Source organism: Vigna radiata, unplaced genomic scaffold (assembly GCF_000741045.1).
Source record: "Vigna radiata var. radiata cultivar VC1973A unplaced genomic scaffold, Vradiata_ver6 scaffold_23, whole genome shotgun sequence".
In the NCBI taxonomy this organism is placed as follows: Eukaryota; Viridiplantae; Streptophyta; class Magnoliopsida; order Fabales; family Fabaceae; genus Vigna; species Vigna radiata.
This window is the reverse complement of record NW_014541837.1, coordinates 2,559,147-2,574,924: the sequence shown is the minus strand read 5'-3', so window position 1 is coordinate 2,574,924 and position 15,778 is coordinate 2,559,147. Positions and strand designations below refer to the sequence as shown.

General features: G+C 33.8%; 3 protein-coding genes across 3 annotated transcripts; 2 read left to right on the top strand and 1 right to left on the bottom strand.

Annotated features, from left to right (window-relative positions):
- The first annotated feature begins 3,562 nt into the window (after positions 1–3,562).
- On the top strand, positions 3,563–5,811 carry LOC106778545 (transcription factor ILR3). The gene is made up of 5 exons (XM_014666514.2): positions 3,563–3,942; positions 4,026–4,088; positions 4,749–4,826; positions 4,905–5,067; positions 5,343–5,811. The coding sequence occupies exons 1-5, from the start codon at positions 3,812–3,814 to the stop codon at positions 5,607–5,609; spliced, it is 702 nt and encodes a 233-aa protein (XP_014522000.1). The 5' UTR covers positions 3,563–3,811; the 3' UTR covers positions 5,610–5,811.
- A 210-nt stretch (positions 5,812–6,021) lies between these two features.
- On the top strand, positions 6,022–7,596 carry LOC106778594. The gene has a single exon (XM_014666566.2). It carries the CDS (start codon positions 6,324–6,326, stop codon positions 7,338–7,340), a length of 1,017 nt encoding a protein of 338 aa, XP_014522052.1. The 5' UTR covers positions 6,022–6,323; the 3' UTR covers positions 7,341–7,596.
- A 99-nt stretch (positions 7,597–7,695) lies between these two features.
- LOC106778593 (probable galacturonosyltransferase 12) lies at positions 7,696–11,376 on the bottom strand. The gene is made up of 6 exons (XM_014666564.2): positions 10,545–11,376; positions 9,775–9,830; positions 9,515–9,670; positions 8,819–9,409; positions 8,402–8,704; positions 7,696–8,291 (listed from the first exon to the last, which is right to left on the bottom strand). The coding sequence occupies exons 1-6, from the start codon at positions 10,753–10,755 to the stop codon at positions 8,007–8,009; spliced, it is 1,602 nt and encodes a 533-aa protein (XP_014522050.1). The 5' UTR covers positions 10,756–11,376; the 3' UTR covers positions 7,696–8,006.
- Positions 11,377–15,778: the final 4,402 nt, after the last annotated feature.

The following is a 15,778-nucleotide window of genomic DNA, read 5'->3' as shown; positions in this document are numbered from 1 at the left end:
TAAATTAGTCAACCCATATATATATATATATATATATATATATATATATATATATATATAATAAAGATAATTGATATAGAAAAGGAAAAATGGAAAAAAATATCATAAAAAATGTTGAAGATTATTGAACAAAAATACAATTGAAATATATATTTCACGAAAACCATATATTACAATCTAAATTTCAGAAGCAATTTAGTAATTCAAATCCAATGCAATTTATAGGTTCTAGTAATCAATTACAAATATAAGAATAATAATTAATATGGAAGAATAAAAGAAAGATTAAAAAGAAAATATAAAATTGTTGCTGAAACAGGTACTTCATTATACATCTTCTTTCTTCTAGACGTGTCATTTGCAAAAACAGACACAAGTAATGTTGTTGTTGATATGTTACCATCCCTTTTTCTGCATTTCCCCTATTTCTTACAAATCAAAATACTCTCAGTCCATTGCCTTGTAAGACATGAGTAAAGAGGTGTGTTCTTTCCTCTCTTTCAACAATCAAGTCCCACCTTTTTCATTTTTATCTGCTTATATTTTCAAGCTTTTAGTTGCTGGCTATGTTTGCTTGGAAATGTTCCAACGTTGGAACCGAATTTGAGAATCGAATACACAATGGGGAACCGAATAACAATAACTGGGAATCAAGTGCCATGTAAATTCTTCCAACACTAGAACTGAATACGAGTGGAAGGTAACTGCATACCCTCCAAAATATTTCATTTCAGCCACTGTTCTTCATCTTGTTCAGTTTCAAACATCTTCATGTGGAATCNGTTATTTCATAGTTAGAATTGATGTAAGTAAGCTTCAGGACTTGGACTNGAATTATATAATAGGCAAAGGATAAAAAAGACATTGAATCGTNAAATCTTCCAAATCGCTGCACTCTTGCGGGTGATGAAAAATTGATGAATCCTGCAAATCAACATTTTTCNTTCTTCGCATTTCGACTNAAGTGAACATAAAATACATCGCAAATTGAAAACCAGCAATATCAGTCAAAACCTCATCAGTCAGCTTTATGTCCACTCCCCTAACTCTGTAACGAACTGTAATGTTGAAATATATTAACTAGTTTAGTGTGTGTGTATGTGTGTGTGGATGTGTGTATGGGTGTGTGAGTGTGTGGGTGTGTGTGTGGGTGTGTTTGTGTGTTTGTGTGTGTGTATGTCTATGTGTGTGTGGGTGTGTGAGAGTGTGTGTGTGTGTGTGTGAGAGAGTGTGTGGGTGTGTGTGTGTGTCTATACATACACACACACAGATATATATATATATATATATATATATATATATATATATATATATAATAATAATATAAAGATAATTGATATAGAAAAGGAGAAATGGAAAAAAATATCATAAAAAATACCATATATTAGAATCTAAATTTTAAAAGCAATTTAGTAATTCAAATCAATTGCATTTTATAGGTTATAATAATCAATTACAAATTGAAGAACAATAATTAATATGGAAGAATAAAAGAAACATTAAAAAGAAAATATAAAATTGTTGCTGAAACAGGTACTGCATTATACATCTTCTTTCTTCTAGACGTCATTTGCAGAAACAGACACAAGTAACGTTGTTGTTGTTACCATCCCTTTTCTACATTTCCCCTATTTCTTACAAATCAAAATACTCTCAGTCCATTGCCTTGTAAGACATGAGTAAAGGTGTGTTCTCTCCTCTCTTTCAACAATCAAGTCCCACCTTTTTCATTTTTGTCTGCTTATATTTTCAAGCTTTTAGTTGCTGGCTATGTTTGCTTGGAAATGCTCNATATATATATATAATATAATATAATATAAAGATAATTGATATAGAAAAGGAGAAATGGAAAAAAATATGATAAAAAATACCATATATTAGAATCTAAATTTTAAAAGCAATTTAGTAATTCAAATCAATTGCATTTTATAGGTTATAATAATCAATTACAAATAAAAGAATAATAATTAATATGGAAGAATAAAAGAAATATTAAAAAGAAAATATAAAATTGTTGCTGAAACAGGTACTGCATTATATATTTTCTTTCTTCGAGACGTCATTTGCAAAAACAGACACAAGTAATGTTGTTGCTGTTACCATCCCTTTTATGCATTTCCCCTATTTCTTACAAATCAAAATACTCTCAGTCCATTGCCTTGTAAGACATGAGTAAAGGTGCGTTCTCTCCTCTCTTTCAACAATCAAGTCCCACCTTTTTCATTTTTGTCTGCTTATATTTTCAAGCTTTTAATTGCTGGCTATGTTTGCTTGGAAATGCTCCAACGCTGGAACCGAATTTGAGAATCGAATACATAATGGGGAACCGAATAACAACAACTGGGAATCAAGTGCCATGTAAATTCTTCCAACACTGGAACTTAATACGAGTGGAAGGTAACCGGATATCCTCCAAAATATTTCATGTAAATTCTTCCAACACTTGGACTGGAATTATATAATAGGCAAAGGATAAAGAAGACATTATATCATCAATCCTTCCAAATCGCTGCACTTTTGCGGGTGACGAAAAATTAATGAATCCCGCAAATCAACGATTTTCATTCTTCGCATTTCGACTCAAGTGAACATAAAATACATCACAATTCTTCACTCTCAAATACTCTTTGAAGAGTAATTTCTCTTCAAATGAAACACAACATTTGAGCAGTAATTTCTCTTCAAGTGAACACAGCATTAAAGTTCTTTTACACAAATCAATGAATACAATATAATATCTTATTAATAGAATATCAATAAGATATTATATTGTACCTTGTACATGTTATTATTATTTTTAAATAGCCATGAACTTTTAATACACGTGACAAGTAAAAATAATCTAAGGTTTGAAAAAGAAAACCAATGAAAGGTCACACAAACCATATAAAGTCTTCAAAAAGTAGAAATGGGTGAAACATTTTAAAACTGTGTTATCACTGATACTGATTCTCTTTTAATAATGATTAGTCATTATAATTTTTTTTCAATTAAAACTATCAAGTATAAAAATAACTAATGCAAAACATATTAAAAAAAGAATAAATACACTTTTAATTTATGTCTTAAATAATAATTTATGAATATTTTTAAACATCTTTTATTTTAGTTCTATCTTAAAAAATCTTTTAATTTATTTTATTTTTCATAAAAGAAATTCGATATCTCAAACATTAATTTTCATATCAAATCGACTTTCATTTTTGTATCAAATTTTGAATTATTTTAATTTTCAAAATTTATTATTAAACGGGCGTAATTAAAGATATGCATATGTAATAAAAAGTATTATTATATACGTGCTAAAGTGTTAACACATATATATACACATTAATAAATCTTTAATATCATTGAAGACGAATACGATATTCATTTAGTTTATTTTTTATTTTTTAAGTTTAAAAATTAAATACTTTTAAAATAAATAAATAAGCGAATTATAATTTTACGATATAATTTAAAAACTAAAAATGTAATAAAAAATATATTTTTAATGTTTTAAGCTTAACTTATAGTGGGAAGTGGTTGAAGTTAGGATTTTGATGGTGTAATTGGTTCATTGATGTGTCATTATGGTCACATCATGGGTCATTGTAGAAGCATAGCCATAGATTCCCCTTTTCGCAGAAGGCTCTCTTTTTCTCTCTGCCCTCCAACGTGCTCTCTTCAACACTTCACAGAACCCATTCCAATTCCTTCTCCCTTTCACCATATCTCCCAAACCCACACTCTCTCTTACAATCACTTCAAACGAACAAATAACAAATAAACACTCCAAATTCACAATTTTCCGGCAAAATCCCTACACGCCATGGTTTCCCCGGAAAACAGCAATTGGCTCTTCGACTATCCGTTGATCGACGATGACATTGCTGTCGGAGACGGCTCCTTCACCGTCTCCGCTTCCGCCTTCTCATGGCCCCCGCCTCCCTCCAATGTCAGGTACTATTTCATTCCCCTAATTAGGGTTTCTCATTCAATTTCAGTTCGCTAATTCGTGTTATGGTGATGCTGTCTGCTTCTAGTGTTGAAATTGATGCTTCACTCCTTGATTCTGATGGCCTCAAAGACCCTGCTTTGAAAAAGAGGTACACAATTCCCCCCACATTTTCTTTCGAATTATTTTAAGTTAAAGAAAGAAACACCATGCAATTGGATCAATAGTGTGTGGTATTAATTTCAAGGCTGATTCCTGAATTAGTTGGATTGTTTTTGGTAGAAGCTAGTTATGTTGTCAATCCTAAGAGAGGAAAACTTAATCGCCAGTTTGCACTTTATTTGTTTTATTTCTCAATTTCTGCTGTTTGGCGTGTGGTAGAATCCAGCTTATTTACTTTGCAATTTTTTTTCTTTTAGTTTTGAAGTAACAATTGAAGACTGAAATGAAAACGGTTGCATGAATTTCTTTAATGATTTAAAAAGACAAGCTATGCTATTCATAGGTTGGTCATCGATTAACTCACGGTTGTGAAGTGATATAATTAAGTGAAATGGCGATTCAACGATGTTTCTGATATGAAGATGATAAGTTCGTCAGCATTAGTTCAGCAACATCAATGAAGAAATTGCCACGACTATCCTATTTCGTATAGCTTATATGCTTATGTTGCTTAAGTATGATATTGCGATGATTTCTCCTGTTTTCTCAAGCCACTCTCACTGACAAGAGCTTAAAGATTATTGGATCCTATTCAGATACTTATTCTTGGATGAAGTTATGTTATATCTCTTGTTTATTCCTGGTGTAGGGGTAGATCTGATTCATGTACTGCTTCTAGCTCCAAGGCGTGTCGGGAGAAGTTGCGAAGGGATAGACTTAATGACAAGTAATCTTTTGAATCCTTGCCATCTTCCTGTTCGTAACTGTTTTGAGGGCTTGTATTTAAAACGATTGACATGCATAGGTTTGTTGAATTGGGCTCCATCTTGGAGCCCGGAAGGCCTCCCAAAACAGACAAGGCTGCCATTCTTATGGATGCTGTTCGAATGGTGACGCAGCTCCGGGATGAAGCCCAGAAGTTGAAAGAGTCAACTACGAGTCTTCAAGAGAAGATTAAAGAGTTAAAGGTGAGACCTCAACTTATATTCAATACATTTCTTTTTAAGATTGGAGGACTTGTTTGGGAGGTCCTTATTCTAGGTCATTTCATTTCGTTAAATTTTTTGCCATAACAGTAGTACATTGCCCAGTGGGTAAGGCTATGTTGAATTTTGTAGCCGGACTCATCTAGCTAGTGGTATAAGACTTTGTTGTTATAGTAGTAAGTAGTAGCTGTGATGGAAACATCTTGCGAACCAAAACTTACAAGATACTAACTGTTGAATTCCCATCTACTATGCAGGCTGAGAAGAATGAACTTCGTGATGAGAAACAGAGGCTCAAGGTGGAGAAAGAGAAGCTGGAGCTACAAGTAAAATCAATGAGTGCCCAACCTCCTTTCTTGCCACCCCCTCCCGCAATTCCAGCCGCGTTTGCTCCACAAGCTCAAGCCCCGGGCAACAAGTTGGTGCCTTTCATCAGTTATCCGGGTGTTGCCATGTGGCAATTTATGCCTCCTGCCGCAGTGGATACATCACAGGATCATGTACTCCGTCCACCAGTTGCCTAAGTTGGCATTTGTACAATTATTTGGGTTTCCATTTTTTGCCCAAAAGTTGTATTCATTTTACCATAGCTTATAAGTATTCCATGTAACTGGATTCAGAGGTGACTTTGACTGTATTTGGCATCTGATACTCTTATGAAGTAATCGCTGGTATTTGCATGTAAATTTTAATAAGCTTGTCTGGCTGTCTTCGCCGGGTCTCTAATCTTTGTTACTGGTTTTGATAACCAAGGGCGGATCCAAATGATAATGTAACAATAAATAATAAAAGGTGAAACACAACAACTTGTTTTCGTACTCTAGTTATGCTGCAAAAACAGTAAAAGCATGAATGCTGCTTTAGTTTTAAATTTGTAGCTGCCACAAGCCACAATTTTAGGAGAAAAGAAAGGGGAATAAGTTCCGACTAGTGGGAGCTATCCATCTAACAATGGATGTCAATCGAGATGCTTGCGAATAAAGCAATGCGTTAAAGTAAGATTTTATTTTCAGGTGTCTTGGAATTTCAACTCAACAAGATTTGAAGTAAAAGTTGTCTTTAACCTCCCATAGCAGGAGGTTTGTAAGTTATATCTGTTATCCTCTACCCCATGTTGTACTATTGTGCGGTTGGGAACAACCGGTGCATGCTATTATCTTATCCGGATAGAGTTTTGTAGATTGAAACAACCCATTCATATCAGGAGTCTAACATCTTACTATTCTGTAAAACCTTAAATGGCATCCTCCTATCTCCACACAACTCATTTCCAATATATCCAAATTTCCAAGCCATCATCATGTCCGACTCCACACTCCAATACTCAAATCACATCAATTTCATTTCCTGCTCAATTTCTGTACAATCACTGCCACAACTCCTGCATCAACCCAAGATCCTTTGTTTCCCTCAAAGCTACATCCACTTCCATCCATTCCTCTCTTTCCACCCCTAAACCGCCTATCTCAAAGGAGGAGGCCATACTTCAGGCCAAAACATCCCTTTCAACAACCTTAGAGAAACCCCTCAACAATCCCAAACTAATAGGCAAGTTCAAGAAACTAAGGCAACCCAAGCTCCGGGTTGAAATTCCAGTCATTGATGACTCACCGGATTCACTGTCCCAACTTGCCCTTGATTTTTTTGGTGACCTACTTATCAAAAGAAAAGGTTCTCCCACTAAGATCTTAATCCTATGGCCTGATGCCAGCTTTAAGGAATCTGCCACTGTTGCCTTTCAGTCTCATTCAACTATTGAACATATTGACATTCCTTCAGTGGCCAAAACAGACCCCAGAATCTTGAATTCTGCAGAAGTCGCAATATTTTTGGTGCCTGATAGCTCCCAGTTGGCTTTGATAAAAAGAATTAGTGAAGCCTTTTATCCAAAGCCAGTGGTTTTGTTTAACCCAAAATGGGCATTTGAGGAAGAGAGCAAATTTGGTGATCTGAGTGGCTTTGTTGGTTCTTTTGAAGTGGTTTATTCTTTTATGGGGTTGGAAGTGAGAGGGATCTTGAGCAAAAGAAAAGGGGTGATTTTTAAGTGTGCCAGAGATGGGGTTCTGAGTGGAGAGAGATGGAATGTTTTTGTAGAAGAAGGAGAAGAATTGAAAGTGGTTTCCTCATTCAAGTCCAGACCAAATATTGGTGAAGTTGAAAATGTATTGTACAATCTGATGGCTATCAATTCGCCCATAACAAAGTCTGCAAAGTTCATCAAGGGATTGGTGTCAAATGTGACAGGGAGAAAGTAACTGGAGCAGAAGCGTTGGTCTTCAAGATCTCTACTCACATGAATTTGAAGAACATATCAGCAAACATGTTTCTGAGATTGGAAGTGCACTAGTATGACCATTGTATGAAGTAAACATATTGTAGCACAAACCAATTTTGAAGGAGAATTCATATTATGTACGAGGACTATGCCTGAAGTTATTGATAATGTGCGTTAAAGATACCACTCCCTGAACATGAATTGCATGACAAGAAGGTCTGCGTTAGATTGTATTATATGTGGATTTAAATGAAATAGGATAAAATGGTCCTTTGATCTATCGTTTGCCCTGAACTTTATAAATGTCATCTTACAAAAGCGTACTCTTGAAAACCTTGAGCTCGAAGGTTTGTTTTCTCATAAAAAGCAAAAAATAACAATGTTGTTTTAATACATGTATATGATCTACAAATACTCATACTTACAATATGGATTGAAGAGAAAAGAATCCGAGAATTTCAATTGAAGACAGAGTTAAAAAATAAATTTTCAAAGCAAGAAAGGAGCATCATGGTCATCACTTTTTGTCTCTTTGATGTCGTGGAAGGCCTGATGCTTGAAAGAACTCTCTCGTTTTCCTTTTCCCCCGGATGCAAATTCCGTTTCTTATACTCATCAACGAGTTCACGTTTTCTTAAGATATTAGCTATGATGCCCTAATGTGACAACTTTTGATGAACTTATCTGAGAAGTCAACATACTTTGTCCACAATTTCCTTAGTTGTGGAAAAGCTATTTCTAGCCATGGCTTTGCCCTGCCATTGTAATGGACGACACCAGCACTCTCAGCATCAACAAAACTTGTATTTTCCTGATACCCCAATCCCAGCATATGCCAGAAAGGATCAATAACGTGGACATAGCCATGAAATGCTATCAATCCAGGAGGTAATGTTCCTAGCTGCCACAAACTCAGGTCTGATTTGATATTCTACATGAAGCAAAAACAGAAATATCAGTATCACTCTTATGGAAAGTCAATTTTAATGACACGTTTAACATATCCTAATTTGAGTATTTTCTGTTTCATTGTATATATACCTGCTCAACCCAGTAATGGTAAATATTGCTTATATTAGTCTTCCGCCAAGCCTCCAAATCGAAAATGTTCATGCCATAGGCCCAGGCACATTCATTGGGATTAAAATTTTTGGATATAAGAGGATGGGAGAAGTTCAAATAGCTTTTCAACTTCTTTGACATCACAAACTTGTCTTCTCCTGTACATGTTTCTACAGCTCCATTTACTTTTCCATTCATTTCAATGTCCCAAAGAGGTGAAAGGTCAGTTTGTACCACGATGTCATCATCGAGGAAGACCACCTTGTTAAGACTTGGAAATAACTGTTGAGAAAAAAACATTGTGGTAGTAAGCATCACAGCCACCAAAGACTTACCTAATTATGATGAGCTAATGTATAAAATTTTACTTGGTGTGATGTTCTTTTTCTTTTTTACCTCTGGGAGATGTATCCGGATGTGGTTCATCACTGAATTATACTTGGGACTAAGTGCTTGCAGTTTTGCTGCAATAACTTTTGGCTTCTCAGTTGTATTTGCAACTATAGCTGATGAACCCCCTCTAAACTGCGACCTCACCTTTTGATCCTTCTCCATAGCCTCCAGAACAGGCACCTTTCCCTTTGTAAACCAATCAAAATGGTGCAATGCCTTCACCTCAATTATAGCAGGTGACAAAGAATGCAATGAGAACCAAGCCTGCATGGGGTAATAAGTCTTCCTGTCTGTAATTATATGCAGAACAACCTTCTGAGGTCTCAAAAAGTTGCGAACAAGCGATGTTGCAACCACTGATGCAGCCAGTACATTGTCTGAGGCAAGGACAAAATGGAAGTAGGAATTGTCAACCAGGGCAGGGACTAGTTCTGCAGAGGGGAGTTGAAGGCGTGCTGCGGCATTGTTGGTGTGTTCATTGGCCAAACTCAAGGAAAGGCAGTGAAGTTGTTTTGGTATACTGCTTGATGCTACATGTCGATACAGATATTCTTGGATCTTCGCCATTCTGGTCCTTTCTTCCATAAGGGTCACCTAGAAATGTTCAGATTTCTGGTTAATGGAGAGTTCAACTTAGAAAACTCTAATAAATGCATGTGATGAACTTTCTTCCTTTTTAAGAGAATTGGAGAATGGTACCATTTCTCGAAGTTTAACAGCAAATGTCTTGGCATCATGTCCACCTTTCTTCATTTCAATCATGAACTCTTCCAAGGTTTGTGGAATATCAAACCTACCCTGAAGTTCATGTTTGCCAAGAGGTTCATCTAATGTCTGGTATATCACTTCTGGGACCTATCAAAAGCCATGTAATTATTCTCAGTCACCAATGGAAATTAACGTCTGTAAAAAGTAAAATGCATTAAGAAGGTGATGAATATAAGAGTTCAGGAGATTACTGTTGATTCAGACCGTCTCCCCAAAATCCTTGGTCCTAGTTTTTTTCCTAGGCAACCTACAAATATGATTTGAAAGTAAATCAAAATGTCAAATATGATGATATGATAAACATATTTTCTGAACTTGTAATTTCTAGCCGTAAAATTCATGTATATGGTTGAAAAAATCAGATTTTCTTTTCCTTTAATAAAAAAACAAAGTCAGGAATCTATATGGTTTCCTAATTCTGAAGTTCATCCTTTTTCATTGTGTCTTGAAGATATCAGGAAGATATTAAGTGTGCACGTGAACTGGTACTGTAATCTACCTTATCTACACTTTAAAATGGAAATCTAAAATGGAGGGTCAGATTTACCCCGACAACAACTGTTAACAAATTCTATCCGCCAATACAATACAAGATAGATAAGGACCAAATCTCACAAAAGGGGTGATATAAAGAAACTCAAATAGTACTAGACTTACTTAATAGTCTAATGCATCTCTTATCAGAGATTCAGTTTGCACATGGATCTGTAGTAGGCTGTGTAAGATAATACGTAGACAGATAAATATTTCTGATGTGGACACCAACAAAAATTTAAAATTATTATATTTGAAAGCTTTGAAAAACAATAACATGCTTTGATGTGTGTGAAACTCATGTCCTATCCACCCTTGTAAGTGCACCTGGTTGTGTCTTTCTGTCCATGCCTGCATGTGTTTGTTTATGTTTGTGATCTTATATGTGAGTGCATGTGACAGAGAGAAGGAGGAGCTGATAGTGTACCTATGGTAGAGCATTTGTTTTCTCCATCAATGCCATCCACTGCTGTCAAGACAAACACAAACCGAAGAAGAAAAGTGAAGAACAAGAGAAAATAGAAGAGCATCCGATAAGAGAGACGCCTTGATGCAATCTTCACTTTGATAAACTCCTTGAACCCTTTGCTTGGAAACACAGTGACATGCCTCAAACTTGGAGATATGTGCAGCTGCATATTGTCCTAATACAGAAGAAGAAAACACCAACAACAACACAACCCAAAGGGGGCCTTGAGTTCCTCCTATTCAGCTGCTATATTCCTTATTTCATTTGACAATTCAACAGCAGAAGAAAACTGCAAGAAGCTAGCCTTGTGAGGTTATGGTGTAAAAGGAAAGGCTTTGGTAGTGCTTAAGGTTGCTATCCTACACCTAACCTTGCTTAACATTTGGGCCAGGGATGTGAATGGTGTTTGAAGGTAAAATATTTTATCTTTATGAGATGAGAACTGAGGTGGTTGTTAAGGAGAAAGAGACATGGGACTAATAAGGAGGTGTTGTTTGGTTTTGAAGGAGGGAAGTTTGAGGAAGAAAAGAAAATTGAATTTGAACAATGTGTGTGTTTGTTTGTTTGTTTGGTGTATAGTTTATGTTTTGGCTTTGCCTCCACATGAAGCTTTTTAATCAGTGTATAGAAAATGACTAATTCTCTCTCTCATAGAGGTGGGGTTGAGATGTGGTTGTTTGAGTGAAAATTCAGTAAACCTTATTTATATTTGTCTTGGAAACATGTGGAAATTCATGGTAGTTCAAACCCTTGTTATGCTTTTATTAGCAAAGGGGTTATTGGCAATTAGAAAAACCTGTTTTTGACCTGATTCAATGTTGTTGATTTGTCTGTAATAAATGGTGTACGGAGAATAATTTGGAATTTGCATTTGGTGCAAGAAATTGTTGTTTCAGAACTATAATAACATAAACTCAATACCTTGAGCTGTTGGGTTAGAATATTGTCAAGTTGTCTCATCATTTTCAAGTTCATTATCACCAATTCTATCTGCAGAACACGACAGAAATGATCCATGGAAAATCTTTCATTTCTTTTCACAAAAGAACAACAACTACTGAAAACCTCAGTGAGTCTTAATTTGCATGCAAACATGCGATAGAACAACTACAACCACAGAAAGATAAGAGAAGGTACAAATGCATAAAAACTAAGGAAATGGTATTGTGTGATTTTAATACTTCATTTCGACTAATGTTTTTCGTAGGATAATATTATGCAATTTAGGATAAATTCCGTTATAGTTTCCAATTTATTTATTTTTTTAAAAAATGTATTTTGGTTTTTTTAAATTATAAAAACACCATTGCAATCTGTTGGAAAATGTTTATAAATTAAAAAAACAAAAAACAAATGAAATATTTTTTAAATTAAAAAATTATTTAAAAAAATTCATTACAAAATTTTAAAACTCTCTAATTTTTTTATGTATTTACTTTTTCTCTATCGAATCACATTACAAACATTACTGATTATTTTCTTTCTTTCTTATATATACATATATAATTTTTTTAGAGAAAAGAGAAAAAACACTTACAAATTAACTTATAAAGGATATAATTGTAACAATTTTGAATTTTAAAATTTAAAAAGTTAATATCCACATAAAAAATAACAATGTAATGGTTTTAAGGTTACTAATCAACATGATTTCTTGCTCAATTAGAATAATTTCTTTCTAAATAAACTTGTAAGCTTTGTAAACAAAGAACATAAACCTACTACTCAATTTTCTTGTTATGTTTAAGTCATAAAATCGGCTGTAGGAGAATCTGAAAAATATATTTTTTATCCATAAAAATTTTATAATATTTTTTTTCACATAAAGTCCATGCAATCACACAATGCATGAAACTAAAGCGATTTTTTTTCTTTTTTTTTCCAAATATTTACGGAAGCTTAAATTAAAAATGAATTAAATGTCCAAACATTATAAAAGAAAACTTTCTTGGATTCTATTTTAAAAAATAGGTTTAAACCCGTCTTCATATTTGTGTGTCAATCTCAAGTGGGTCATCGTTTTTTTCGATCTCAATCGGATCCTAAAACTTGTAAAAGTGAGACAATTAAACCATCTCTGTTAAATTAGGGGGTTGCTCCCTCCACCTTCTCATTTCCATCCTCCACCTCCCCAATTTTTTGTCTTTTTTTATTACAAAAATATTCTTTTGTCTTGACTTTTTTAACCTTTTTGCATTTCTTTTACTTTCTTTTTTTACTTTTAACAAAACAAATTTGTTTATTCCTTAATTTACACTCCAAATAATATTTCATTTTTCAACATCCTTGAATCCTCTGCACTATCTACACCCACTCTTGGACTTTGGACTAAAAAGATAAGGATAATGATATTTAGACAACATTTTTTTGACAACATTTGAACATTGATTACGTGTCAATCTGTGATTGGTCAAAAATTACTCCACAATAATGTTTATGATTATTATTATTGATTGTGGAAAAAATTTTGACCAATCACAGATTGACACGTAATCAATGTTCAAATGTTGTCAAAAAAATGTTGTTTAAATATCATTATCTAAAAGATAAACCCCACACATTTTTAATTTATTTGGAAGAGATGATGAAGAAAGTGAATTTCCAGAAGGAAAACGTTTCTTCAACAACACAAATTTGACAACAATTTGACAACGACACGTGTCGTTGTGTCATTTGTTGTTTTAACTGATTTTTTTTTTAAAAACTTTAATTTTGATTTGGAGGGCGATTTTGGAAAGAAAAAAGTTGAAACCTGTTGGCACCTTTCACAAAGCGAATTTCAACCCTATGAAACTCTCTCACCAGTTCTCCATCTCGAAACTCTCGCTCCTTCACCGAAGTGCTCTTAGTCCACCGTTGTGAAAATCGTGCTTGGGTGCACCGTTCTCTCTGGATGAAGTCGTGTGTGTGGCCGTTTGTCGCCATTTTTCGTTCCACCACCAAAGTCATTAGTCGAAAGGTTTCGTTTTTTCGTCATCGTTGTTGTTCCTTCGTCGGTTGGGTGCAGTGGTGACTTTGTCAACAGCGATTTTCATCTTTTATCCAAAGGTATTGTTTATTCACACATTGTATCGTGCTTCGTTCCTGTGGGTCTTTGGTTTGTCAATGGTTTCTTCCTTTGTTTGTACTCTGTATCGTGCAATGGATGTGGTTACCCATTTTCCGCTTCCAACTTCCAAACTCTTTCTATGAATGTTTCACTTTACATGTGTTTAAAGTTGCTTTTAGGTTGAAGATGTTCATATGCATAGGCTAGCTCATAGACTTTCTCTTGAAATAATGTCTCATTAACGACAAAAAAATGTAGATGTTTACATGCAGGCTAAGTTTTCCATGGTTTAATCCCATTTTTCCCTTTAAGTGGTAGGAGTTTTCAAAGACAGTTTGAATAGACTAGCAAAAAATTATATTGTTATTGTCTCATGGATCATAATGCAGATGTCATCTTCCATCTTACTTTTCTCTTCACCTAGGTCCATAAATGTGTTTATTAAATGTATTGAAATGTATCTTTTCCCCTTTGCTTATTTGTTATTGTAGGTTATTATTTGATTGAAGTTATTAGTTCAGTTAAAACCGAAATGAAAGCATCGAATAACAATGTAAGTAGAGTTTTAACATTTGTGTTGTATTTGTTATTTTTGAGCACTGATGTCAATGTTATCAATGAGGATTGTTTTATAGTGGCGCTTGCGAGGTTAAATGACATGTTATGATGGTTATCAATGTTATCAATATTGTTGTTGTATGAGAGATGTTATGATGGTTTCATGCTCTCGATTCTGTTTGTATGGGAAGCTATTTTGGTTTTGATTGATTGCTTGTATGTGGTATGATATGCACTTTTTTTTTCTGTTGATGTACCTTCGGGTATAATGTGATGTGTGAAAGGTATAATTGTATGTTGGGTGGAAATGAAAATAAGGTATCGGTGATTTGATTTCCGTTCAATATATATTAATTGGTATGTGAGTGGTATTGTGGGGACGTTAGTGATTGAGTTAATCTATATATAAGTTATACAAATTAATTATGGTATCTGTTCTGATTCGGTCAAGGATAAAATGAATCTATATGTGTGTTAGAATGAAGTTAAAGTGGTAAATTATGATTCGAGGATGATTTAGCTTTGAAGGGAAAATTTATACTCTATTAGAATGATAATTGAATGTTGTTCTATGTGAAATAACTCTGTAAAATTTATGAATGTTGGATGAATTATGATATTAGTTGTTGATTGCGAAACCATGGTATCTGGTCTGAATCAGTATGGAGATGTTGAGTATGAGTTGTATAGATGAAGAATGAGATATATACATGTAAATGGCATCATTAAATGGTTGAATCTGTGATCAGTAGTAATTGAAATTTGTTTTATAAAATGCATGATGAATTATAATATTTGTGGTTTGGTTAAAAGTATTGAAGAAAAATATGAGTTGTTTGATTGAAATTTTGCACCAAAAGCGTTGTTGTTTGATTGTTAAATTTTGCACCAAAGTCCTACTGTATGACACTAAGTAGACTATTAATTATTGGCATGAAAATGCTTGTTGTACTGCATTGTCTTTAGGCTAATTTGTGCATTAAAACTCTTTGTTGTTTGCTAAAATCAGTATAAAACTGCTTATTGTTTTGTTGTTATAGTATTATGAAATCTTGCAGTATTAGACTGTTTTGATTGTTGTTACTGCATCAAAAATCTCCACTGTTTTAACATAAAAATGCTGCAGAAAAAAAAAATTGTTGTTGTTTTATACTAAACTCTACAGAAAACCTTGCTATTGTGTTAGAAAATATGCATAAAAATGTGTCACTATTTGTCCAGGTTTGGAGCATTATATAGAGATAGTATTGGATATACATTTTTAAGATCTTGCATATGTTTTAGAACTCACGCAGGAAATATAGGGTCACAGTGTTTTCTTTTGTAATTTAGTGATAATAATTTGGTGTAGAAATATATTTTATTGTATTAATTAGTTAGATCTCCTTTGATTAGATATTTTATGGTGTGGATATATATATATATATATATATATATATATCTTTTTAGCAAAGGATGCTGAAAGTGCAGAGACTGAAGGAGCTACAAGAAAAAAAAAGGAAGGAGCCTTTTACATATGGGAAAGTGATAACGGTCTAAAAACTGTTACTTTCATGCTTAAATTTGATAGTAAAACACACCCTTT